The following is a 25,365-nucleotide window of genomic DNA, read 5'->3' as shown; positions in this document are numbered from 1 at the left end:
ATCCACTGTGCTGCTCATCACAGAATTTTAACATATGAGGAGGTAAAACGTCTTCCTTTCCTCTTACTTCTCATTTCCTTCCTCTTGTTCTCCTTTTTGTTCTTCTTCTTTCTCCTTCTTCTCCTCCTTCCTTTGCTTCTTCTGTCGACAGTCTACAGTGCTTTCACTTCTTGCTGCTGGCTTCACTTAAGTCACTGTTGAAACAGAGAGAGAACAAGAGGGAGACAGAAGGAAAGAAAGACAAACCAAGTGCAGTTTGATTCGATGTGGGAGATCGGATCCACAGGAGAGCTTGATGTATTTATGGTATTATCAGAAAAACATGTGTTTTTAGGCTCCTACAGAGTTTTAAGAGTGCCTGGGGTGAATTAATTTTGCTAACTAAATAAATCGTGACAATTCAGGTGGTATTATTCTCATTCACAGTGTCAGTCGTATCACTACTAATTTGCTGTGATCAGATTTTAATACAGTGGCAATATCAGTCCAATATTTGGTAATATATCGAGTTATTGGTTGGGTACAGCTTAGTGAACACAAACAGTTATCAAAGAGTGATGTATAGACATAAACAGTGCTTACAGTAGTAGACTGGTATGTTAGAGTGTTTTTGCTGTCACTCAACACTTTATTTCTAAGTGTGTAAAGACATACAGTGTATATGGGAGGGTTCAAGCACACAATACACAGTTGGCCGCTCTCCCTCATTCGCTCAATTTCATGCTTTATCGTGTGTACACGCACACAAACGCACATATATATTAGTATCCAGTTTCCTCAGACCTCTGAAGTGGCCTGATGCTAATGAAGTCTGAACAGAAGCACCACACATTCATAGCACGGTGGGAAAGAGGAGGGGTTAGAGAAAGAAAGAGAGAGGGAGAGACTTGTTTCGGTGCCCCCAATCTCTGTTCTGGCAGGCAAGTTGAATGGTAAAGTTTGGTAGGGGGAGAATAAGAAGAAGAGGGAGGAAGAGAGAGGAAAAGGACAAGGGAGGAGAACCGATCGAGGCACATCTTGAACAGGTTTACTCTGATTCACTTCTGATGTTTGGCCTTTCAGCAGCCAAGCTAACATTAACTTCACCCCATCTCTCCCATTCTTCTTCCCTGTCGCTCTCCTATTCTTGCCATCCTCCTCCCTAACACTGTCTCTTCTTCTCTAAAACTTCCTCTGTTTTCATATTTGGACTGCTGGTGATAGCTGGGTGTTTGTCTAGACAGGACAGAAAAGGAGAGCGGAATGTTGATCCTCTTGACTGCAGGAAATTAGTGATGAATGCACTGAATATGCTTTACGGACGATTAATTAGGCAAGGTAGAGGAGTGAGATGGGCTGGTAGTTTAGAGGAGAAATTGAGATGAGTCTTTAAAGGTTAAAGTAGTAGGATTGGATTTTGTGAGGAATTCCAATAAAATAGCAAAGAGGGGTTCGCTAGTGGTTTAGTTTAGCGAATTGGCAAATATCAACACTGAGAGCAGCACCGCTGAGAAAGGGGTCTCTGACTCTATTTTTGCCTCCTCTGATCCTCCCTCTCTCCCCCTCAGGTATAAGAACTTGGATCGTCTGGCGGCGGAGGAGTGCGAGAAGAATCGCGTCCGGGTGTCAAGGACTCGCCCTGACCTCGACCTGACCTTTGAACCCTCAGAGGCCTGGCCCTCATCATCGCGCAGCAGCACCCCATCCTCATTTGCCTCCCAGGAGGAGGCAGAGGCTGACCTCGAAGCCGAGACCCCCGCCACCCCCTACACGCCCTCTGAGACTGGTAGGAGAATTTAGCATACTGCTTGATGGAGTGGCTGTCATGTAGCTAACAGCGGCATATATTTTTGACTAATAACACCGTGTCTCTGAGGGGATGTGGGTCATTAACAAGTCCAAAATTGTTTAGATGATGAGATGTAAAGCCCACATGTTTACCTGCTTGTTTAGATGATTTAATTGTAAAACTCTAGCCAAATACCTATTAGGTTTTGTATTATAACATATATAGTGTTCAGTATTACTAGGGCTACTGCTACTGTTTCTCCTGCTAGTACTGTTCACACTACCACTACTACTGTAAAATAAGACTATGCTATGTTATAGTGTGAAGCAATTTAACAAATTGTGGTGGGAGAGCCATTTGATTTAACATGCTAACAAATGTTTTTAAGGTTGTTTCTGTTTGTTAGTTCAGAGCACTTGTATAGCTTTTACTTTCGGGAGTTATAATTAAAACCAGAAGGTTGCCAGTTCAATTTCCAACAGAGCGCCCCAAAGCAATCATTCTTAACCTTAAATTGTTTCAGTTTGCAGCCTGCCATTTAAATTAGCATGCAGGCGTGAGCAAAAGAAGGAGAGGAGAGACAGATTGTGGAAAATAGTGAGGGAGAGGAGGGGACACCGTCAGTGAGGGCTCAAAAGAAAACCAAAAAAACAGAGAAAGAGAGAGGATATGGGTGAAAGGGTCATATGCATTTTTGAAAGACCTTTTTGAAAGTGTGATGCCAAAACATCTTGTGTAAGAAAACAGCCTTGTTTTGGAGTGAATGTGTCGCCGTGAGCTGAGGTACTGTAGCTGAGTGTATGAGGCCTCACATCGCCGTGTTATTCTAACCCCGCCTGCATCACTGCACGGACTGTACTGTGTGTTACATGTGGGTGTACCGTGTACGTGAGTATGTTTTAACGTAAACAGGAACTTAATTCTTCATTTCCTGTTCCCGTCCTGGTCCTGTGACAACCTAACTTTGTGTACCTGCCATATTGTTTACATTAGTGTTTTTGTTTTTCTTGTAAGTGTATGTGCCTAAACAGAGGCTCCTTTAAAATGACAGCCATGTCACATGTTTCAAACTGTATTTCATTGCAGATAAGTGTGTGTGATAAGTGTAATAAATGCCAAATCAAGGCGTGAGAGATAGAGATAGCATATCGGCATCTTAGAAAAATAAAGTAAATCTGACTTTTTTGTGACAGGAGAGGCCGATGACTCCACCGCCAGCGTAGAAACCGAGGAAAAAGAGGCAGAGGCCACTGCTGAAGAGGAGGAAGAACAGAAAGAGGAGGAAGAAGAGGAAGTGCAGAAGGAAACAGCAGAAGAAAAGGAGGAGGAAGCTGAGGAGCCTGAGCAGGAACCAGAGAAGGAGAGAGAGGAGGCGGAGGAGGACAGTGGCATCCTGAGCGACAAGGAGCGACAGAATGAGGAAGTGAACGAGAAGGACAACTGCTCGGCCTCCAGCATCTCCTCCGCCAGCAGCACTCTGGAGAGAGAGGAGAGAGGCAGCAATGAGAATGGTGGGTAGTTTTTACTGCAAAACATTCAAGTTACATCATTTTCAAATCTAGTTAAGTCCCACTTGTTAGGATGGATATACTTAGTGATACCTTATTAGCATTATCCACTACTTCACACCAACGTACATGTTTAAAGGTAACCTGCGGATTCTTTTACCAAGAGTAAATATTGCTATTGAGCAATATTTTGAAGGGTGGGTCCCCATTTCGTTTGTATTGCGTGTTCGTGCATGAGGACACATGCACAAGCACACAGGCAACAACACAAGAGACCATTCTGCTGCCAGCATTGCAGACATGGATGTAACCACAATGCAGGTTTCAGAATATTTTAAAAAATCAGTGTTGCAAATGATTGATGAGAAGGGAAATTGCTTTGATGAGCAACAGAGAAAGTAAGCGTAACTTAATGTCAAGACCAGTTGCAGGTCGATTGTAATCTCAAAACCGCAAGCAAATTGGTTTTAAGCATGTTTAGTATGTTTTTGAAGCAATGTTTTTCCAATGCTACAGTCTTAAGTTGGTGGTATGGTCCCATTATCAATAATACTATTTCAGATGAGAGTCTTATATAGTGGATGGACAAATATGTTGAAGATTGTATTACATTTGGAAAAAAATGGTGATTTTGCAGAGTAATGAATGACTAGAACATCATCCAACAGTAAAATTAGACCAAGAACATGACATGTCAAAAGTCTAAGATCATAGAAATCTGGAATCAAGACCACAAAAGAAAAAGAAAAGTGTAAAATGTTAAGAAGAAAAAACATCAGTATGTAAACTTAATAATAATAAATATGTTATTATATTTTATTTCTAATTCATCCCATCCTGATGATACTGTAAGGTACTAAAGTCTCCTTGACAATAGCAATAATACATAGTATGCACTTTTTAATATCCCTCTCTCCTCTTAACCCCATCACCCTCTCTTTCAGGCTTTAAAGAGGCAGAGATGAACGAGCAGTGCAGCAAACTCCTCAACAGCAAGCTCTTCATGCTGGACATGCTGTACTCCCAGAACAAGAAACCCAGTGATGAGGAGGAGGAAGAGGAGGATGCAGAGAAGGAGAAAGAGAGAGAGAAAGAGAAAGGAGAGGGAGAAGACAAAGAGACACATGAGGACGCTGACGGGCAACTGGAGGGTGACGCAGAGGGCGACAACAAAGCTGACAAATCAGATGCACGCAGGAGCATCCGCCCATTCGCTGAGCGGTTTGGAAACTTGATCAAGGACTTCGGTATGGCCAGCCCTCACCTGGACGTCCAAGCCAATGAGCCTCCTCCTCCTCCACCCAAAAAGGAATCGGACACGATCTGGGACCAGCTCCTGGCCAGCCCTCGAGAGCTGCGCATCGGGGACATCAACTTCACCGACCTGACGGAGGATGATGACAAAGACATTCTGGATGCCGTCTTGATGGGCGGATGCAGTGAGCTCCCTCCCCCTCCGCCTCCTCCGCCCTTCATCCCCCACTTACCTCCACCCCCACCTATGCTAGGCAGCTGCCCCCCACCTCCTCCCTTGATAGGGATTATGAGGCCTCCTCCTCTCCCTTCTTCTAGCTCTTCAATTCCAGTGCCTCCTCCTCCGGAGCCGCCTCTCTTCAACAAGAAGAAGAAGACAATCAGGCTCTTCTGGAGTGAGGTGAGTCAAGACAGATATATTTACATGAACTAGGTACACTTCAGGCTTTTTGGACAAAAGAAACAATTTTATAAGTTTATTCAGCTTCACATATAATTTATCCAGAAGATGATAACTAGAGGTAGGGAGTCATAAAACGTCTTTAGTAACTAGTTTTTCTTAACCTTCCTTAAGTTTGTGGAGATGTTTGACCTTTATTGTCGGCCATGCAGGAGATCCAATAGACCAAGATGAAGACTTCTCGAAAGACATCACATTTCAATCAGCCAGTAATTGAGGAGTCATCAAAAACAAAATGACTCACCCAACATGTTCCCGTTGCTGCTATTAATCATTGTTGTTTGTGTGGAGTGTCTCTCATTTGCCTTTTTTATTGTTGGAAAGTCCAACACATGTCTCATCCAATTCTTTCTTGTTCTGTTTGTGATCAGGTGCGTCCAACAGACTCTCAATACAGGGACTACAAGCGGAGTGGAGACTCGTTATGGTCCAAACTGGATTCAGTAAAATTAGACACAGCCAAACTGGAACACCTGTTTGAGTCGAAGTCAAAGGAAATACCAGTTACAAAGGTAAACAACCAGTGTCTGAACTGGGAACACAGAGGTTTATGATCAAATTCCTCGACTAACCCAACTATTAATCACAATTGCCTCTGAGGGAAGTGCTGTCAGTTTGTTCATTTATTTGTTCATCCATCTCACATCACACATGGTGGACTCAAACTGGGTTTTGACAAAAGTTAGAGGAATGTAGTGGAGCATTTTAAAAATGAAGCTTTTCAGTCCATAGACATTACATTTTTCATTTATCTGTGAGTCAGCGATGCCAAAAGGTGGTGTTACTGTACCAGATTAAAAATCTGATATTTTTGTTACTCACTGAGCAAAAGATGGCCATGTTTCGTGGTCACCTTGCACCATGTGAGATTTCTATTTGGGAAATTCTTAACCCACCACATCATGTAGAATATTTTAAGTCATACCAGCCCCTCGTATAAATTGCAGAACTTTGTGAGGAGTCATGTACTATCTATTTTGTTCTCATGACATTTCATGTACTTCTGCACTGGTTTTTGAACACCTCTTGGTTGCCAGTCAAACAGCCTGGTAGGTTTTGTCCATTATCTCCAGTACTTTTAAGGTTTTAAGGGTTAAGCGGGGTCATGTGTGTTCTGATCCTGATCGAACTGAACTTGAATCTGTTGTAATGCTCACAAAGCCTCTAAATAAGAAGAGTATGGTCTGCTAAGATGGAGACCCGAAACCAGGCCTCTCACACTTTGAACTCCTGAGCCCCTACTTCAAAACCACAGCTTCTGTTAGAGCCGAATCAGTTAGAAACTCACCTCAGCTGGGCTGCTGGTCTACACATAATGTAACAGAATGATGGTGGTCTGCAGCTTCAGTATCAAAACAGCTCAAGCTAAGTTGTCAGTCAATGAGAGAATCCAGAACTTAGAGGACCTCCAGGGTATCAAAGAATTCAGAAGTCAGGGCAGACTCTGCTGATATTGCTTTGTTATTGCTCTGGCAGGCTCTCTCATTTTGTTCTATAATTTTCTTACCTTTGGTTATGCTTTATGCATGGGTGCTTAATAGATGGAAAACACTTGTACTTACAATATAGTGTGTCACAAATGGTCTCATCAGAATGTTAAAGCAGCTAGAATCAATCAAAGCTCTAAAAACCCACTGTACTCTCCTGCCGAACTGCAACTCTGATGAACAGAGAGGAAGATTTAGCAGCTAAAGAGCCAGATATTTCCCCCAAGAGTCAGTGGAGACCAGAAACAGAACTGAAAAGAGTGAATATTGGATTTATAGTCATCAGGTGGTCAGACACACGACTCTAAATGAATGCTAATGTTGTTCTGTATGTGGTGGATGTTTAAATATGCCACTTTTTGCTACAAAGTGCGCCATTTAAAGTTAAAAGGTGGTAATGTCAGTGTTGTGTTCACAGCTTTTGTTCCACTGCCCCTAAGTGGTTAGAAAATCAGTTATTGCAGATTTGTGTATGTGCTAGTAGAGATTAGAGATACCAATCTTTGGTCTCATTTCAGAAGGTTTTTGATAATGTCTGAATTTCTCAGTTATACTATTTTTGGTTTTTGCAAGCTTTAATGTGCTCGTTTTACTGGTTTTACTTGTATCTGACATCTGACATCAACAGAAACATAATACCTGTGTTGTAACACATAGTCATTATGTGTTACCAGTCAGTGCATCAGTAATGGAAAAAAGACCATCATCAACAAATATAGTTATGTATTCTATAAAACATTTTAATAAAGGTTTTTATGAGGGAAGTGAGCCAAAAACGTAGTTAAAAATGAAGTTACTCTTCAGTATCATCACAGCATAATCTACAACATGAGCTGTCTACCAGTCTTCATATGGTGAGTATACAATTTCCTAGTTGCAATAACCAAGTCTTAGCACCTATTCTGTTACTCTTTTATGTGGTGACTTATTACAACTTGCGCACACTAATGGCTTTTAATAGCCTCGCTGGTGAGGTCATCTGTACACATGCAGTAACAATGCAGTACATCTGCAGACTTGCGTTAATGCAAACATCCACATAAACACTCACACACAGTATATATATAACATGTGATGGTATTTTCTGCTTCTACTAAACATATAGTTCTCACAGCTGCAGTCAATGTAACCTGAGTGATGATCCCTCTAATCCTTACAAGCCCATAAAGCGGACCACCCCAAGAAAACAGACATGGAGGGAGAGTGAGAGAGAGAGAGACCCAGCAGTGACCCTCTCTGTGTTTTTGTGTGTCCTAGAAAACAGCAGCAGACGGTAAACGCCAGGAGATCATCGTTCTGGATTCCAAGAGGAGTAACGCCATCAACATTGGTCTGACGGTTCTGCCTCCACCTCGCACTATCAAGACGGCCATCCTTAACTTTGATGAATATGCGCTGAACAAGGAGGGCATAGAGGTGAGAGATACAGACAATGGCGAAAAGAAAGAGAGCGATGTTCATGACTGAAACTCTTTAACATCTTTCCTCTTTTATATGACATCTTCCCCCTCAGAAAATCCTGACGATGATCCCCACAGAGGAGGAGAAGCAGAAGATCCAGGAGGCCCAGTTGGCTAACCCCGATGTCCCACTGGGCTCAGCAGAGCAGTTCCTCCTTACTCTGTCCTCCATCAGCGAGCTCTCTGCCAGACTCCAGCTCTGGGCCTTTAAGATGGACTACGAAGCCACTGAGAAGGTCTGTGCAAACATGGGAAAGCACTTCTAACAATTAAAACTGTTAACCTTTTAGTAAAACAAAAAGAATTCAGAAAAAATAGTAGATAGTTTTTGTAAGACTTTGGAGAAGTGAAGGCCAAACAAAAGCCATTATTGAATGCACATTTAAAATCATACTTAGCAAGTGAAAGTGGTTTTTATTAAAGCAGAAACAGACATGTGCACACAAAGCCAAATGAACTCTGCACCGTAAAGGTTTGAGTAAATGTGCACAGCATGTGTGCATCTGTGTGTGTGTGTATGTGTGTGTGTGTGTGCATGCACGCGTATGTGTGTTACGCTTGTGTCAGTAAGTATCAACATCTCTTTAGTACAAAAAACATCCGCAAAACATCAGCATAGTTACATCATAACATCATAGCAAAATATGCACGCTTATTAACGGCGCCTTGTCTTCTTCTGGTACACCATGTTTTACGCGAGCAAAGAATGCATCCAGGAGGAGAAGTTCAAAGTCAAACCCAGAGAATGAAAAACATGCCGCCCCTCCGTTGCTGTCCTGTAAATTTTACGGCTTTCCGCAGGATGTAGTTGTCTTTAATCTCTCCATGAAAGGCACGATTCCTGACCGTATGTTTGGCAGAGCGGCATTCCCGAATCGACTCTGTGGGACGGTTTGGTAGTGGGAGGCTTAATGGAGGGCAACATACCGTGCAGGCACACAAACACATGCGCGCAGAAGAACCTGCTGCACAAAAACAAAAAGTTTATGTAATCAGAACCATGTTTGATAGCAAAGGCTGACCAAGGCAACAACCTTTAAACAACCTCTCATGACCTCAAACCAGCGCAGATGATTTGTGGAAGGAGATGAGGTGCACCTGTTCACCACGGACTAATGAAACACATGTTGTTAGAAGGCTTAATTGACTCAACTAATGATGTGTGTGTTTTACCATCTCAGGAAGTAGCAGAGCCGCTGCAGGATCTGAAGGAGGGTATGGAACAGCTGGAGAAGAACAAAACTCTACGCTACATCCTCGCCACACTGCTCGCCATTGGAAACTTCCTCAATGGAACCAATGTGAGTCATGACGATTACAGGTTCACATCATCGTCACACTGGGACATAATGACTAGCATCCTTTGTTTGTGCTAGCAGTTAGTTGTAATTGAAGAGATAGTGGGTGATTTTAATTGTGTGTGAATTTTCTAAGTCTGTAATTTGTAGTTAAAAAATTACATCACATATTAGCTTCTATAATTAGAGGAAGTCAGATGTACTTTATAGTGCCTTATAATATGTATAATTATACCATAAGAATACATAAAAGGAAGCACAGTAAGTTAAGTTAGATTTGTTTCTTTTTTAATAATTGGTGTGCCCATGTGTCTAGGCTAAAGGTTTCGAGCTGACGTACTTGGAGAAGGTTCCAGAAGTAAAGGACACGGTTCATAAGCAGTCTTTGCTGCATCACGCCTGCTCTGTGGTGGTGGAGAACTTCCCTCAGAGCACTGACCTCTACTCCGAGATTGGAGCCATCACGCGTTCTGCCAAAGTAGGCACTCAGTAATAAATAGTAAAGCTCTACTCTATGTTGTATCCAAGCGCTGTAAAACATGTGAAGTTCAACTTGGTAACACAATTTCTGCTGCTGCCTTAAAAATGTGAGTTAACTGAACTTAAGTTGAATAATTTGTTCAAAATTGGTTCATGAGTTGTTTTAATGTAAAACAACTCACTGAATTTGAAAAAACGTTCAATAAACTGAGGATATTCAGTTTATTCAACAACTGTTTAGTCAAACAGGAACATGTCACAGTCAGATTGGCTTTCCAGTTACATTTTGTTAGTTTGAAGAGTTCATTTCCAGAGCCCAGCCCTGAATTTTTATGTGGGTGCTACTGTTGGAGCCACTTTGTACCTGGACCAGTTCTATCATCAGGTTGCTCACAGCGACTTTGTTAAATTAAAATAGTACTGGGGTGGGAACTGAAGCGGATACTAACCTGTGAACAGAACTCCCCATGCACAGCCAGTATTTTTAGTCAGGTGCTGGTCAGTCACAGGAACATCTTAGGTGAAGATCAAAATTGACCTGAAATGGCTTTACTGTGACCTTATTTGATGAGTTCAGTGAACACTCATCAATTCAAAGCATCAAGTCAAAATAACTCATGTTAATAAGTATTTATATTAAGTTATTGATAAAAGATTAAATTCCTGTATGATGTTTTACACTGTGGCTGACTGATATGGAAATCTTTAAAAGAGTGATGCAAAACAGTCACTCAGAGAACTTCCCACATTTTGTTTTGAATGCAAATTTTCTAAAGCACCTTTCTTCTACATTCACAAAGCCTCTGATTTGCATCGTCTCTGCCGTCAGGTGGATTTCGACCAGCTGCAGGAAAACCTGTGTCAGATGGAGCGGCGTTGCAAAGCCTCATGGGACCATCTGAAGGTGATCGCCAAGCATGAGATGAAGCCCCAGCTGAAGCAGAAGATGTCTGACTTCCTCAAAGACTGTGCTGAGAGGATTATCATCCTCAAGATCGTCCACCGCAGGATCATCAACAGGTACAATAGCTCCTCTCACCACAACTTTTTTCAGATTTTTTTTATTAGTCTAGTTTACGATATGCGTTTGTTCAAAATAAATCCAGTAAAACCAGATTAGCTGCCCTTGTAATAAAATATTGATGTGAAATTGTGTTTTGAGCAACAATGGTCTCATTCTTCCTCTCCTTTCCTTTCCTCCTTTTCCTCCTAGGTTCCATTCGTTCCTGTTGTTCCTCGGTCATCCAGCCTACAGTGTGAGAGAGATCAGCGTCCACAGGTTCAGTAAGATCCTCAGTGAGTTCGCGCTGGAGTACCGAACTACCCGAGACCGCGTGCTGCAGCAGAAACAGAAACGGGCCGACCACCGCGAACGCAACAAGACCCGAGGAAAAATGATTATAGACGTCAATGCCCCTGTGAGCATCGCACAGACACAATCCCAAATACACACTCAGACTTTCAGCTTTATTTTCATGTTCTTCTTTTTCCAAATCTAGCGCCGCTCTTTCACTTTTTTCCCTTTATTTTCTTTGATCTATTCTTTGACTTTCACTCTTTTTTTCCCCTGTAGTCTGATGAGGAAGAGGAGAGCGAGGTATCACCATGCCTTTCTGCATGTGTATCTTTATATGTGTGTCTGCATGATCCCACTAACCGAAACTCCACCACTTTACCTTAAAGTTTCCTTTAAACAGATTGAAACATTTGAGTGGATCATTAAAATGCATTAGGCATTGCATTCATTTTTGTCTGGATGTTGCCGTTGATGCTTCAGCGCTGGAATGTTTGAGTCAAAGTCCAAAGTACTTCTTACAACCTCTCATTCTGTTTCTTCCTGTCTCCCCCCCTCAGTCACGTGGCTCAGGCAGACGTGGCTCCAGCAGCAACAACAGCGTCCCTAGTGGCAGCCAGGAGAGCGAGCAGCCTCAGGGTCTGGGCCACGCAGAGGACGCTGCAGAGCATGAAAACATGAAAGCAGTGCTGAGAACCAGCCTCAGCGGTGGTGACAAGGAGAGCAGCGTAGTACCGGGGCTCCGGACACGGACCAGATCACGGCCTGGACGGGGAGGTGAGGGTGACTGGAGGTTCCTTACAGGATCACTCAGATAATTAAACTATAAAACAAGAGTCACAGTACTTTAGAGTTTTTTTCTTCTCTTTTTTTTTGCTCAAGCATAAATCTGTTTCATCTTGTTCATTCAGGTCGCAGTATGCAGGCATGGACACCACCTGTGGAGGACACTCAGATCGGTGGAGACGATGCTGCAGACGAGATCATGGAGCGCATAGTGAGGTCGGCCACTCAGGGTCCAGGAACCAGAGCCCAGCCCCGAGAGAGGAGGAGGTCCAGGGCCAACCGCAAGTCATGTATGACCTGAATGTTACTGAAACAAGACTTCTTCTCAAATGCTTACTACATATTCATTCTAAGTAGAGTTTTGCTAATCTAGTGTGTTCACACTGGAAAAATAAAGTACATTATACCCAAAACAGTCAGTATGCATACTAAAAAAACCTTGTACACTATTATCTCACAAAGGAATGCATAAAGGAAAGGTGTGGATGGCTGTGAAACAACTCTAAGAACACCTCAGAAAATAAAAAATACACTATTACATTTTTGGAACAACATTAACATGTATTAGTTGCATTATGGGAAATGTAGGATCCAGTCTTTTTGGAAATGGACCCATATTAGAGACTGAAAGTCACATTATCTCGGCCTCTGCTGCATCAGTTTTGACCTTTTTAAAATCTGTCTCTCCCGAGTTACTCAACTTATTGAAAATGCAAAACGAAATCTCTTGAATACCCCTTTAATAATGAGTAAGAGAAAAATAACTTAGAAAATTAAAACAGAATACAAGTACAGAGTAGTGCTGGAAATAAAATCAAACATTTAAAAAAATGGGTTTTGAGTAACAGCAAGATCCGAGCTGTCACTGATGTGTTTGGGGCAAGTGTAATTGGCAATGTTATTTAAAGTCACATTTTTTATCACATGACGATGTGATAACTCTCTCCTCCCCTTTCTTCTCCTCTCCTCTCCTCTCCTCTTCTCTCCTCTCCTCACAGTGAGGCGGACTCTGAAGAACGGTCTGACCCCAGAGGAAGCACTTGCTTTAGGACTAACCGATTCTCCGGATATACAGATGTAACTACCCACCACTGGCCTGTCCCCGTCGCCATGAAAACACAGTCACTGTCTGCCGGCTGCCTTCGCCACACTTTACAGAGTTTTATTGCACCAGCCAGAAACCCCTTTAGGTTTTTGCTGCTAATCTTGCCTGATGTGTCTGAGTGATGAAGCTGCAGTTGTGATAGTGTTTTTTTTTTTTAATGCAATACAAAGAAAAATCTTCCAGGGGAAAACATGGAAGTAAAGAAAGACAATGCATCGAATAAGGACTGATGTATTCAACATCAAGGCAAGGAAAAGGAAAAAAAAAAGAAATTCAGTGATGCTGCGTCTGCACTGAATTGAAATTTTTATTTATGTAACGATATATTTGAAACATTGTATTAGTACAAAGGGATAATTTTTGCTTGTAAGTTTCTGCAGCTGTGACTTCACCATTTTCCTTGTATTTAAGCTGTGAATTTTGGTTGTAAAGATGAATGGCCTGAAAAGGAAGTTTCATTAGTTCTCTTATCCAGTTTCAAAGAATCCCGAGACATCAACACCAACAAAGAGGCTTACTGAAAATTATCCTTTGTGAAAATGCAAATGTTCGCTTCCACGGCTGCACGTTTGATAAGTGACGAGTGTAGTTTGTGTTTTAGTAGGAACGTGAAAGGTTTTTCAATCTGATGTGTGCCTTTCATCTAAAAGGGACAATGCTGTACCTTTTCGCCATTTCTCCCTCTTGTTTTACTCACCTCCTGCTTCTCAGTAAACTCACAAATGTCACATTAGCAGGTGTAGTTGCATCGAGGTGATACAGTGTAAGTGTTGGATTCACTTTTTTATTTTGGCAAAATTGTTCTCAGTATTTATTTGAAAGCTCGGACAGTCATTTTCTTATTGCACCTTACTCTTCTCAACATTAATAGTCTCTCATGCTGAAATGAATGACTGATTTTGAACAGAAAAAAAGGAAGTATTTATCTCAGAGGAACTGTTTGTAAAGTGTAAAAAGACAAAAAGATAAGGACATTTTTTAAAAATTTTAATAAACTATTTGAAGGACGTGCAGAGAAGACTGCATATAATGTGTAAATGCCCTCGTCAGCTGCGAGACACCCTAAACTGTAGTACTACAGTGTGCATGTTTAGTGCGGTTCGTGTTCTGTATTATTTTTGTAATTTCTGTAGAAACTTGTATTATAGTCTGAGAGAAAAGGTCAAAAGAGGCTATTATGTGAATTGTAATTAAAAAAAAAAGAAAAGAAAGGAAAGATGTGGTTATAGCTGAAATATCTGGACGTTTGCTTTGAACTCTGTGGTCACATTTTGTATGAACTTGAACAGGTTGTGGGACAGTCTGGATAAATTGAAGTCCCAGCTGAAGTCTCCTCTCCTCTCACAGTGCAACAAACCTGGGAAACATCACTGCATAAATGTCATGTAGTGAGTTGAACATGAAGTCATGGTTACATACACTTTCACTTGAAATGCTGTGTATACACATTCTGCAATAAAAAAACCCAAAAAACTATTGAGTGAAAAAAAAAGAATGTGCGTGTCATTCTTCTTCACTGCTTTCACTTCTGAGCCCCTTGAACCCACACTTGAACTCGTGGGCGTGCCACTAATGACCGACCTTTGGATTTGTGAGGTGCTGTTCACTTTATTCGCTGCGTCCTTTCATTTCATATCCTTGTCTCACTGACTCGTTCCGTTCTGTGTCCATGGCAAAGTCAATGAGTCTCCTGTGGGGGGCTGGATCCCCTCCCTGCTGGCGAGTTATGATCGCTCTGGAGGAAAAGAAGCTGCAGGGCTACAAACACAAGCTACTGTCCTTTGAGAAAGAACAGCACAAATCTCAGGAAGTCTTGGAAATCAACCCAAGAGGACAGGTAGGGTTAGCGTGCATATAATGATTACAGTAAAATGTACAAACATGGTGAGGAATTAATACCAGCCATCAGTCAAGTACTGCAATATTCTCGCTGATGGATTAACTTAACAACATAGTTAATGTCCAGTAACGGCTAAGGAGGCCTCTGAATAAAGATTAATTTCCTATATAGTCAGTGTTCAACTTTATTAGTGTGCCTGCACTATAAAATGTTTGAGTAAAAACCATGTGCAACTTAATGTATTTTTTTAAGTCGTGCTGCATGTAACAAAATGCACATGTGGCACAGACTGTACTGCACAATTAGCAACCTAAAAGCCCACCTTCTTATGCCAATACCATGACATTTCTTTCTGCCAGCTCCCTGCCTTCAAACATGGAGACAACATACTGAATGAGTCCAGTGCTGCATGTTTATACCTGGAGGTAAACTGTCAAAACTTCCTGTTTACTGAACTGGAAGGATACACTACACACTACATGCTTCTGCTCATCAGTTCAAAAACAACCTCAGTAAATGTGAAAAATATTGAATATATATATATATATATACATATAATCTTTATGTTTTCTGGTACTTTGCTATGATAGAATCAGTTCAAGTTGCAGGGCAACAAGCTGATCCCTGACAGTCCTGCAGAGCAAGCAATGATGTTCCAACGCATGATGGAGGGTCTCACCCTCACTGATAAACTCAGTAAGATGCACACACACAAACACCAGAACAGACTGAAAAGGAAAGAAGTAGCAGTGAACAAATTCACACACTAAATCAATATCCATATTGTCTTAGATTCAGTCATCTACTATGACTGGTTTGTCCCTGAAGAAGAGAGACATGATGCTGCTATGAAGAGGAACAGGGAAGCTCTGGCTGCTGAACTCAAACTGTGGGAGGGTTATCTGCAGAAGGTAGTGTACGTGCATTACGCTCTCACAGACATGCATACACACCATGCTGACAGCAGTGCTTCTTTCATTCAAGGTGGGTGCTGGCTCGTACCTGGCGGGAGCGTTCTCATTGGCTGATGTGATTGTCTTTCCAAACATTGCTTATGCTTTTCGTTTTGGGTAGGTGACAGACTTCTATCTACTCATCCACAGTATAGTATGTGCTGGAAGAGATAATGTTCCCCTTTCCCAGACTGCTTTGTTTTTAGTGACATCAGTGTCTTCTTCTTTAGGCTGTCGGTTGGACGCTACCCCAAACTGGCCAAATACTACAGCCTGTTGAAGGACAGACCCAGCATTAAAACCAGCTGGCCCCCACACTGGCTGTCCAGCCCACAGGGTTATGATGTCCTGAAGGACCTCTGAAACATAGGAACACTGTATAACCTGCACATCATTTTATTGTATGTGTTTGTTTGTTTAACAGTGAAATTCATAAATATATATATAAATGTATTGAAACAAAAAGTGTATTGACTTTTTTTAAATACTTAAAATGTGCCCCCAAATCTAGTGTAATACAGTTGTTGGTAAATTATGATAAAGGGAAATTGTTTGAAAGTTGCATTTCCTTCTTCCAGCCACTAGATGGCAATATGCACAGTTATTATAGCCTGCGATCCACATAAACTGTGGGACGAGTTACAACCAATCCTGCAAAGACAAATCCGTTGGTATCAGCTAACAGGCCCAACCAGGTCTCAGACTATTCAATCCAAAACCATGGCCCAGGACATGACTCTGCTGTGGGGCTCCGGCTCTCCTCCCTGCTGGAGGGTGATGATAGCCCTGGAGGAGAAGAACCTGCAGGGCTTCAACCAAAAACTGCTCTCCTTCGAGAAGATGGAGCACAAATCTCAAGAAGTGATAGATATAAATCCCAGGGGACAGGTAGGGAGAAGTAGTTTAGAAAACACCGTATACGTTAGTTTGTAAAATAGACTAAATTCATGACATACCTTCCCTCAAATCCCTTTGTGATGAACGAATATTAACTACAACAGCTTGTATTAATAACACAGGCAGCGTACATTCCCTCCATGTTAACTTTCCCCGATAGACGCGCTGTTTGGTCAGTTCGCACCAAACTCCATTCAAAACTTGACTTATGTAATGTTTTCCGACTTCCCGGCAAAAAGCACCCATGTTGAAACATGACTGAAGGCTTCTGACGAATCACATGGATGGACTTTTTAATTCGGCTTATATTCACTTCACCAAGCAGTTCATTTTTAAAGCAAAATTTGTACTTTGTAAAATTGTATTACTTCACACAAGGGTCTTTCCCCTCAACGCACCAACAGAGGGCAGTAAGGACCAGTGTAAGCAATGATAAAGTTTAGGGCAGTGGTTCTTCAAGTGGGGTCCGGGGACCCTCAGGAGTCCTTGAGGGGGCTCCAGGGGGCAAAAAGAGGAATAATTTATTTTCACCATAACTCCATCCATAAGTAACACAATGGCAGAATGTACGACTGTTTTGATCATGGGTTTAATACACTTACCATAATAAAATGTCTAAAAGCAAAAATCTTATCTGTGGTCTAATTTGTGTCAGTTTAGGGGTCCTTGATGTGAAAAAGTTTGAGAACCACTGCTTTAGAGGATCTCTAGGTGCATTATCAGTATGCCGAAATGATCAGAAATGATTACCTGTCACTTAAAAGTCCTAGTTCTTGCTTTATCAGTTGCCTATATTTACTAGTAAAAAAGATATGGTTTAATTGACAGGATTTTGAAGACAGTTTGGTGTACATGTCTTACGTTTGACAGTATGCAAGTGCTGTGACAACTCAAGCAAAATATGTGCACTTCCCATTTTTTTCTGTAAATATTTTTATAGTCATACTGATGTGGAAAACACTACCTATGCTGTCATTCATAGTTACTGTGCTAGTGAGCCAGGTTTTGCTCCCCAAGAGCCCTCCTGTGTGATACAGCTCAGCAGGTTGTCTTAATTAGCTCCCAGTAGCATTAGCAAACAGGATTTAAATAGCACAGGATCTCATATCTGATGAATGTTAAATAACAGTTTGTCTGTGAATTGTTTGTCATGCTCACCATAATCGCTCCATTTCACAGCTTCCCACTTTCAAACATGGAGACAACATTGTGAATGAATCCTATGCAGCCTGTTTTTACCTGGAGGTGAGTGAGCCTATCCAAATTGAATTACCAATAAGACACTCTAGATGCTAACTATATCTAAATCCAACATTATGAAGCATGGAAATGTTTTAATATGTGTGTGTTTTCTATATGTGTTGACGGCAGAGCCAGTTTAAGTCACAGGGAACCAAACTGATCCCAGACACCCCGGCAGAACAAGCCCTGATGTACCAGCGCATGTTTGAGGGTCTCACCTTCTATGAGAAACTCAGTAAGACAAACACATTTAAGTATGCAGGTCAAAGCTTGTGACTGCAGTGTTATCGTCATGGGAAGTACAAGCTGTAACACAAACCACATCTGACCTCTTACCTGATATTTGTTCATTACCACACAGATAAAGAATGCACAGTTTATTTCTACTGTTGCAGCATAATACCAACAGGCTTCGTCCTGTTGTGTTTCATTCAATAAACATTGTTCTATTAATTTGAAGTAGCAGTGGTTCAGATTGTTAAAGACGCATAACAGTAAGAGGTCCTGTTTTTATTTTTATTCTTTACTACAAACACTGAAGCATTTCTGCAAGTTATACCAAAGTGTGATTTGAAGGGTAAGATGGGCAATATTTTATATTTACCATAGTTTATTTTGTGTCAATCTAGATACACTGTCTGCTACAGTAAATTAGCTAGAGCAACAAATGTGTGTTAATCCGCAGCTGAAAATAGTCCCCAACAGATGCACTATTTAGTCCCGTTCGTTGAATATTTGCTAGAAACTACAGTGCCCAGGTGTTTGAGGATATTACATAACTTCTTTTAAAAACAAAACTGTATATTTGTGATCCGCTTTTTATGGGATATGTAGACAATAAGAATAGAGCTGCAACAATTAGTTGATTAATCAAGTAATTTTTTAAGTAGAATGCCCAAAATTAGCTTGTTTCAGGTTCTCAAATATAATGATTTTCTTTGTCATACATGATGGTTAACTTAATATTTTTGGGTTTTGGACTGTTAGTTAGACGAACAAGACATTTTAAGACGTCACCTTGGGCTGTGGGGAACTACAACGGATATTTTTCACAATTTCATGACATTTTATAGACAAAATGATGAATTGAGGAAATCGATAGATTAATCGATAATGAAAATACAGCCATGGCCCCTGAATTAAAAAAAGTCTTTATCCTTTAATTATAGTCTGAAAATGCTACACTACACTCAACACACACAAAAAAAATGTGCAATGATGATAGGCTCATACACTGATCGAAGCCACTATCCACTGACTATGGTGATGTGTGTATAATCTTCATCTTTTTTTTTTTTTTTTTTTTTTTTTTTTTAGATGCGGTCATCTACTACGACTGGTTTGTCCCTGAAGGAGAGAAGCATGACTCGGCTCTGAAGAGAAACAGGGAAGCTCTGACTGCTGAACTCAAACTCTGGGAGGGTTACCTGCAGAAGGTATCTATACATACACAAACATACAAACTCAACATGCACTGTTGTGTTCAAACATGCTGTATTTTTCACCCCTTTCTTTGTAGCTGGGCTCAGGCTCTCATCTGGCAGGACCCCCCTTCTCACTGGCAGATGTCACCGTTTTTCCAACTGTTGCTACTCTTTTCAGATTTGGGTAAGTGGGAGAAGCCTGTCACATTTCCTTGATGTCTCACCCACTAAATAAACACTGACGCTGGAGTTCAAATGTCTCCATCTGTACCTTCTGTTCTACAGGTTATCTGCAGAGTCTTACCCTAAACTGGCCGAGTATTACTCTCTGCTGAAGGAGCGGCCCAGCATCAAAGCCAGCTGGCCTCCTCACTGGCTGGAGAACCCACAGGGACAAGACACACTCAAAGACATCTGAGATGTTCACACACACACTTTACAGACACGTCTAAAAAGTGTAACTGTTTAATATAGCGCTTCTATTTTTCTGATGTTTAAAAAAGAAGGAAAGCAATCAGATGAGCATTATGTTCTAAATATATTAGTATTACAATGGCATTTATATGTTTTATTTTTTGTCAAATTAACTTTTTTATTTATTTTAGAGATATCATTTTGTCAATTAATTGAAACTCACAGGTCACTGAAGGCAACAGGCTTATGTAGTAGACAAAATATCACATGTGGCATTGTTTGTATAGCAGCTTTTTGTTGCTCAAATACATGTCGTGGTATATCTGGCGCCAGTCTCTGCTGACTAATACATGAAGAATTTACTATAACCAGTTTTCAGTGCATTCTTACCTCTTTGAGTCTATTAATAAAGTCATTTCACCACCTGAATTAAAGTTTGGACGTTACTATTTCTATTGTTGAGCTCATGTAAGTTGATATCCATAAAAAAAAGTTAACATAATATTTACTTCAAGTGCACTGTACCATAGATTTTCTATCTTGTATCTAGAAAATGTGGGTGGTGTCGTTAAGGACATGACCTGATGGTTGTATTGTTTAAACGGCTATGCCAGAACAGGTTTGCTCTACACAAAGCTAACTCAAATGACATGACATTCATCATGACTTTGCATAAATGAGATAGTAGATCTATATTGTGTCATGTGCATGATTTTGCATTTATGTAGAATGCACAGCTTCTCTGAGACATTCACAGCAGCTGCTCTGTGTGTTGGTCTATATCACTTTATATCACAAAAATAAAAAAATAAAAAGTTGTGCATATCAGCTGTGTAAAAGAACTTTACATGCCACTAAAGATACAGCAGCTTCCACGTCTTATGCTCTGGATGCTCATCCGGGTCCATGCTTAGTTCTGGCACTGTGGACTTTCGATTGCCCCTGTTTTCCCTCCATCAGCTGATGATGAGAAGGTCAGTTCTGGTGTTTCTTTGTAACTGACATGGGAACAGACCAACAGTCTGTTCTGCCTGTCTAACATGAGCAATGTACTGTATCAGTGAACCAGGATATGCTGGGAAAGTCTGCAGGCCCACATCTTATTGAAATGAAATTCTGCTAACAATCAACTTGCAAGAACAAGTTTTGTGACTTTGCAGAGGAAAAGCCGGACAACAGGGAAGCAGATCAAGATATGACTTTACTTTGGAAACACCAGTCCTGGACAAAAAGGCCTCATGTGACTATTTAGGAGTTGAAACATACCAGTGGGTAGCATAAGCCTAGCCTTTACAATAAAAAAAAAAAAAATACTATTTGAATTTTATGTATTGTATTTAATGTTTAAATAATTCACGAAGAACAAAATCTTTTCAACAAAAATTTTTTTTAACGAGAAAAACCAGTTGTGAACATCATAGGTTTTTTTGCTCTCCTCTCTATGCTTTGTCAACACAAAATGTTTATGTTATGCCAACCAAGCAGGATGACTGACTCATGCACACTGGCAGGAAATACTCATGCACAGCAGATAAAGAATTTTTTCAGTTGCACGTACGTTAGATCGAAGATGAAATGACATGAAGAGTTGGAATGTCACCGGTGCAGTCACTCAGTTACACATTACACTAGTTGTTCTGAATGGATTGTTCCTGAAATAGGGATAAATTATGATGCAATCTATTTGTCGAACCTTTCAAAAACATAAAATAATACACATAATCAGCTGGTCAGAAAGTGTTGCTGCAAGGAATGGGCTTTGGAGAAACCACATGATTTTCATGTGATATCTGCAACTTCGTTCCATTCAACAAGTTTTCTTCGCAGACCAGAATATCAAAGAGATGGTGAAGGCAAACTGTATTGACTACAGGGCAGTACTGTGGTTTATTTCCTCACACAGTTTACTTAAGCGTAGTGTTGATACTGGAAAATATTCAAGTGCATTACATTTAGAGTTCAAAGTATGACTCAGGAACAGACAAAGAAACTGCAATATGATTAGTGGGTGTTAAATATTTCAATCCCATGCTACTTTAAATGTCAATCACAAATGTAGGGATACATCGTGTGGTGTGTATTACATGCATATTTGATTGTTTAGTATGAATGATTGTGTCAGAATATATAAGAAATAAACATAATAATAAAAAGACTGGTTTTCCCTCTCTGTGTGTGTACAGAGGTAAAAGAAAAGTGCTGAGTCACTGTGAGATTTCAACAGTACCGTATGCATGCAGCAGGAAATCACTCCAGGGATAATTTCAAACAAAACAACGAACAAAGATAATATCAATGACTGGTGGCTTCACAGATAAACATGATCTCAGTTATGTTTGTTGGAATATTACAGCATAAAAGACATTACTGCAGCCATGATAGGATCTCCATAAACTCAGTAGTTGTAAAGGCTGTGAATTGGGTGATTATTTTTAGAATTTCAGTGTTTCTAGTTTTATTGTTTGTGCCCATTTCAGTGCAAAGAACCCCAGCATTTGTGTAAGATTCTCGTTTCCCTTTTCCCCATATTTCACAACCTGCACGTGTGTGAGATCAAAGAGCAATGGTGCAAAGCAAGAGAAGTCACTCCTCTTCATGTTTGGCTTGACAGTAATGCCTGTGGACACAAGCAGCTGGAGACACATTCCACAATGAAAATACTTTATAAATGCAACCAGCAGTTCTTTGCCATTGCTGTAACATGTGAACTTAAAATATGATATCATGTTATCAGAAGAAGGGGGTGAACTATCTCAACTGTCTTAAGCCACAGATCTTTGATGATAACACAAAAATGGGATGGGACTTAGCTCAACCAATCCGGTTGTCCAGGACTCGTGCTTGTTATAAAACCAGGCATTTGTCTCTCTCCAGCTTCACTCTTCATTCATTTCACACCGTCTACAACTCCAAGTGTCAGGTGAAACATCTCAGTCTGAAACCATGGCCAAGGACATGACTCTGCTGTGGGGCTCCGGCTCTCCCCCTTGCTGGAGGGTGATGATTACCCTGGAGGAGAAGAACCTGCAGGGTTACAACCAGAAACTGCTTGCCTTTGAGAAAATGGAGCACAAGTCTCAGGAAGTCATGGCCATGAATCCCAGGGGACAGGTGAGTTCACTTTAAACAGGGTGCATATTTTCCTGATAAGCACTCAATCATATTCATTTTTGTGACAGAAATAAAGCTTTAAGTAGCTATCCAAAGTTTACATTTCACTCTTTCTTAAAGCTTCCAGCCTTCAAACATGGTTCTTATGTCCTGAATGAGTCCTACGCTGCCTGCATGTACCTGGAGGTAAGAACTTGGCCAAGGTACTGAACTTGGCCCTTGTTAAACATTTATGCAGCCAAGGAGTTAATATCCGGGAGTGTTCCCTGTGCTCTGTGTTTTTTTTTTTTTAACAATACCTCACAGACAAACAGATACCCCACACTGCAAAGGAAGAGAAACCGGAGCTCCGTGCAGCTGCTCATAATAGTTGGTCTTTTCATGTTTCTAACAACAGAGCCAATTCAAGTCCCAGGGAAACAAGCTGATGCCTGACTGCCCTGCTGAGCAAGCACTGATGTACCAGCGCATGTTTGAGGGTGTCACGTTCACCCAGAAAATGGGTATGTAAACCCTGACATGCAAAGTATTGTGAAGTCAAGTAATGCTGTTGTATTGCAAAACGGGACATACCTGTTGACATAGTTGTTGTTGCCATTTAGATGTCTGCCTTTGGGACTTATCATCATCCCCCGGCTGACCCCTCCAATTAGTGCATGCTGTGTGTTCAAAACACACGGTGTGCACTAATGAGCTGTGCTATCACATAATCAAGCCTTGGCACTATGCATGAAGTGTATGTTGTGCACAGCTTAAACAGGAAGTGATTTTGAAAGGAATGATTTTAATCCCACAAAGAATCACATGTTCGGAGAGGCTTGCATGCAAAACTGGAGTCATGGGATGGGGTACTTTTGGAGAGAGCTTGCAAAAAGAGGAGAGCTGCACAGAGCTGTCAGTTGCACAATCTTGTACATGATTATAAATACTCAAGTGAATACTCTATTTTCTGAGTAGGCTGCTTCAAACTTTATCTGAGACACTTTCACCGCCTTTAGTTACTTAAATTACATAATAATGACTGACCTCACAATCAGCTGCAAGGGGAAATGAAAGCAGTTAGTCTAAGCACAATGTGGGTGGGGATGTACAGTGTGCAGATGGGTTTCATTGATAGTTCCCACAGCTTTCATACCTTGGAGAGCTGGTGTTACAACTGATTGTCTGTTGACATTTTGCAGCTGATGTTATCTACTACGACTGGAAGGTCCCGGAGGGGGAGAGGCACGACTCTGCTGTGAAGAGAAACAGAGAGGCTTTGAGTGCTGAGCTCAAGCTGTGGGAGGGATACCTGCAGAAGGTAAAGCTGAAGATGCTGTACCTTCAAACATATTTACACAAATGCAGAGCTGCAGTGATTGGCAATTGCTCAGGGTTTGTTGAAGTAGCCCTGCAGGTACATACTATCGTGTGTGTATATATAAGAAATTGTACTTCTAGTGTGATAACACAAGTTGGAAAGGTTTGCGACACAAGTTTACTTAATGACATGATAATTAAACTTTAATCTTCTGGGGATTGTAGCAAAATCAGGAACATTTTTTAGGAAATGTAAGGTTAGATAAGAAGATTGATACCACCCTCATGAGAGTGGTATCTATCTACTCATCTAACTCTGCAAGAATGCATGGATTGGCTGTTTCCCAAAATGTTGAACTATTCATTTTATATACACATATACCTATAATGTATTTTGTATTTTAGTTAACTAAAATATACCCATTCAACACAGCTGTTGGAGGCCCATGTGTGTCTTCAATGAGTTACCCCCTCCCCAAATGCAGTCCTCTTCATTAACATGTTGTCAGATCTGCCTGCCAGCACATGAATATGGAATTAGCTCCTTTGTTCTGTGTTATAGGTATCAGGCTCCTTCCTGGCAGGAAAGGCCTTTTCACTGGCTGATGTGATCGTTTTTCCAAGCGTCGCTTACGTCTTCCGTTTTGGGTAAGTGTACTAAATATTGTTAAATGACATTAATCAAATGCCTGAGAATGACTTAATGCTGCTTGGCAAGATGAATGGATGGATTAACAAGGTGCATTAAATGTGTAATTTGAAGTTCACACCAACTTTTCTTCATTCTGTAGGTTATCTGAGGAGCGTTACCCTAAACTGGCAGCTTACTATAACTCTCTGAAGGACAGACCCAGCATCAAAGCCAGCTGGCCTCCTACCTGGCTGGAGAACCCACAGGGACAAGACATGCTCAAAGACATCTGACATTCAAACTCACATCAGCTGTCACACTAAACTGTTCCTGTTGTTTGATATGTATAACCACTCCTTGCATTGCACTACTGCATTTAAAAAAAAAAAAAGAAAAAGAATTTGCTATGGTGGTTAATTTCTTGACATCATTTGTTTGTAATTTAAGCTACAGATGACTCTTTTTGTATGCTGTAAACAAATCAATAAAGATTGACTTTCAACTTTACCTGCTTTATTAATATCAATATCAGTTTACAGTTTACACTGAAGGCTTCTATATTCATCAAAGTTGATCACTCGGAGCAAATTTTAATGCCAATTCTTTTATACAACTGGTTGAGGGGAAAAGGTTTCTGCACTTTAACAGTTTAGA

At 40.9% G+C, this 25,365-nt stretch overlaps 4 protein-coding genes across 9 annotated transcripts in view; all 4 read left to right on the top strand.

Moving 5' to 3' along the window:
* Positions 1-14,060, top strand: part of fhod3a (formin homology 2 domain containing 3a) — a 60,449-nt gene extending 46,389 nt beyond the window's left edge. For 5 of the 6 annotated variants that reach the window (XM_067611375.1, XM_067611373.1, XM_067611372.1 and 2 more), the window contains 14 exons: positions 1,548-1,765; positions 2,962-3,279; positions 4,221-4,930; positions 5,362-5,502; positions 7,735-7,893; positions 7,991-8,173; positions 9,119-9,238; positions 9,552-9,713; positions 10,545-10,735; positions 10,929-11,133; positions 11,289-11,312; positions 11,570-11,786; positions 11,921-12,085; positions 12,794-14,060. In XM_067611375.1, coding sequence (XP_067467476.1) covers positions 1,548-1,765; positions 2,962-3,279; positions 4,221-4,930; positions 5,362-5,502; positions 7,735-7,893; positions 7,991-8,173; positions 9,119-9,238; positions 9,552-9,713; positions 10,545-10,735; positions 10,929-11,133; positions 11,289-11,312; positions 11,570-11,786; positions 11,921-12,085; positions 12,794-12,876 — 2,896 coding nt within the window. In that variant the 3' untranslated portion in view covers positions 12,877-14,060. The remainder of the gene's footprint in view (positions 1-1,547; positions 1,766-2,961; positions 3,280-4,220; positions 4,931-5,361; positions 5,503-7,734; positions 7,894-7,990; positions 8,174-9,118; positions 9,239-9,551; positions 9,714-10,544; positions 10,736-10,928; positions 11,134-11,288; positions 11,313-11,569; positions 11,787-11,920; positions 12,086-12,793) is intronic. The other variant, XM_067611371.1, reaches the window with a different exon arrangement.
* A 382-nt stretch (positions 14,061-14,442) lies between these two features.
* Positions 14,443-16,200, top strand: LOC137197888 (glutathione S-transferase A-like). The gene is made up of 6 exons (XM_067611381.1): positions 14,443-14,737; positions 15,100-15,165; positions 15,331-15,436; positions 15,533-15,651; positions 15,725-15,810; positions 15,924-16,200. The coding sequence occupies exons 1-6, from the start codon at positions 14,570-14,572 to the stop codon at positions 16,054-16,056; spliced, it is 678 nt and encodes a 225-aa protein (XP_067467482.1). The 5' UTR covers positions 14,443-14,569; the 3' UTR covers positions 16,057-16,200.
* A 127-nt stretch (positions 16,201-16,327) lies between these two features.
* On the top strand, positions 16,328-20,363 carry LOC137197886 (glutathione S-transferase A-like). Its single transcript, XM_067611378.1, has 6 exons — positions 16,328-16,581; positions 17,770-17,835; positions 17,962-18,067; positions 19,150-19,268; positions 19,352-19,440; positions 19,542-20,363. Exons 1-6 carry the CDS (start codon positions 16,414-16,416, stop codon positions 19,672-19,674), a joined length of 681 nt encoding a protein of 226 aa, XP_067467479.1. The 5' UTR covers positions 16,328-16,413; the 3' UTR covers positions 19,675-20,363.
* Positions 20,364-22,504: 2,141 nt separating this feature from the next.
* LOC137197887 (glutathione S-transferase A) lies at positions 22,505-25,218 on the top strand. Its single transcript, XM_067611379.1, has 6 exons — positions 22,505-22,781; positions 22,902-22,967; positions 23,179-23,284; positions 23,963-24,081; positions 24,643-24,728; positions 24,872-25,218. Exons 1-6 carry the CDS (start codon positions 22,614-22,616, stop codon positions 25,002-25,004), a joined length of 678 nt encoding a protein of 225 aa, XP_067467480.1. The 5' UTR covers positions 22,505-22,613; the 3' UTR covers positions 25,005-25,218.
* Positions 25,219-25,365: the final 147 nt, after the last annotated feature.

The sequence above is a fragment of the Thunnus thynnus genome, chromosome 15 (assembly GCF_963924715.1).
Source record: "Thunnus thynnus chromosome 15, fThuThy2.1, whole genome shotgun sequence".
Lineage (NCBI taxonomy): Eukaryota > Metazoa > Chordata > Actinopteri > Scombriformes > Scombridae > Thunnus > Thunnus thynnus.
The sequence above is the reverse complement of the archived record's forward strand: the minus strand, read 5'-3'. Positions and strand labels throughout refer to the sequence as shown.

Coding starts and splice junctions, on each gene's coding strand:
- LOC137197888 (XM_067611381.1), top strand. CDS start 14,570: ATGGCAAAGTCAATGAGTCTCCTGTGGGGGGCTGGATCCCCTCCCTGC. Junction 14,738..15,099: donor AAATCAACCCAAGAGGACAG/GTAGGGTTAGCG, acceptor TCTTTCTGCCAG/CTCCCTGCCTTCAAACATGG. Junction 15,811..15,923: donor GCTTATGCTTTTCGTTTTGG/GTAGGTGACAGA, acceptor CTTCTTCTTTAG/GCTGTCGGTTGGACGCTACC.
- LOC137197886 (XM_067611378.1), top strand. CDS start 16,414: ATGGCCCAGGACATGACTCTGCTGTGGGGCTCCGGCTCTCCTCCCTGC. Junction 17,836..17,961: donor CAGCCTGTTTTTACCTGGAG/GTGAGTGAGCCT, acceptor TGTTGACGGCAG/AGCCAGTTTAAGTCACAGGG. Junction 18,068..19,149: donor CACCTTCTATGAGAAACTCA/GTAAGACAAACA, acceptor TTTTTTTTTTAG/ATGCGGTCATCTACTACGAC.
- LOC137197887 (XM_067611379.1), top strand. CDS start 22,614: ATGGCCAAGGACATGACTCTGCTGTGGGGCTCCGGCTCTCCCCCTTGC. Junction 22,968..23,178: donor CTGCCTGCATGTACCTGGAG/GTAAGAACTTGG, acceptor TTCTAACAACAG/AGCCAATTCAAGTCCCAGGG. Junction 24,082..24,642: donor GGGAGGGATACCTGCAGAAG/GTAAAGCTGAAG, acceptor TCTGTGTTATAG/GTATCAGGCTCCTTCCTGGC.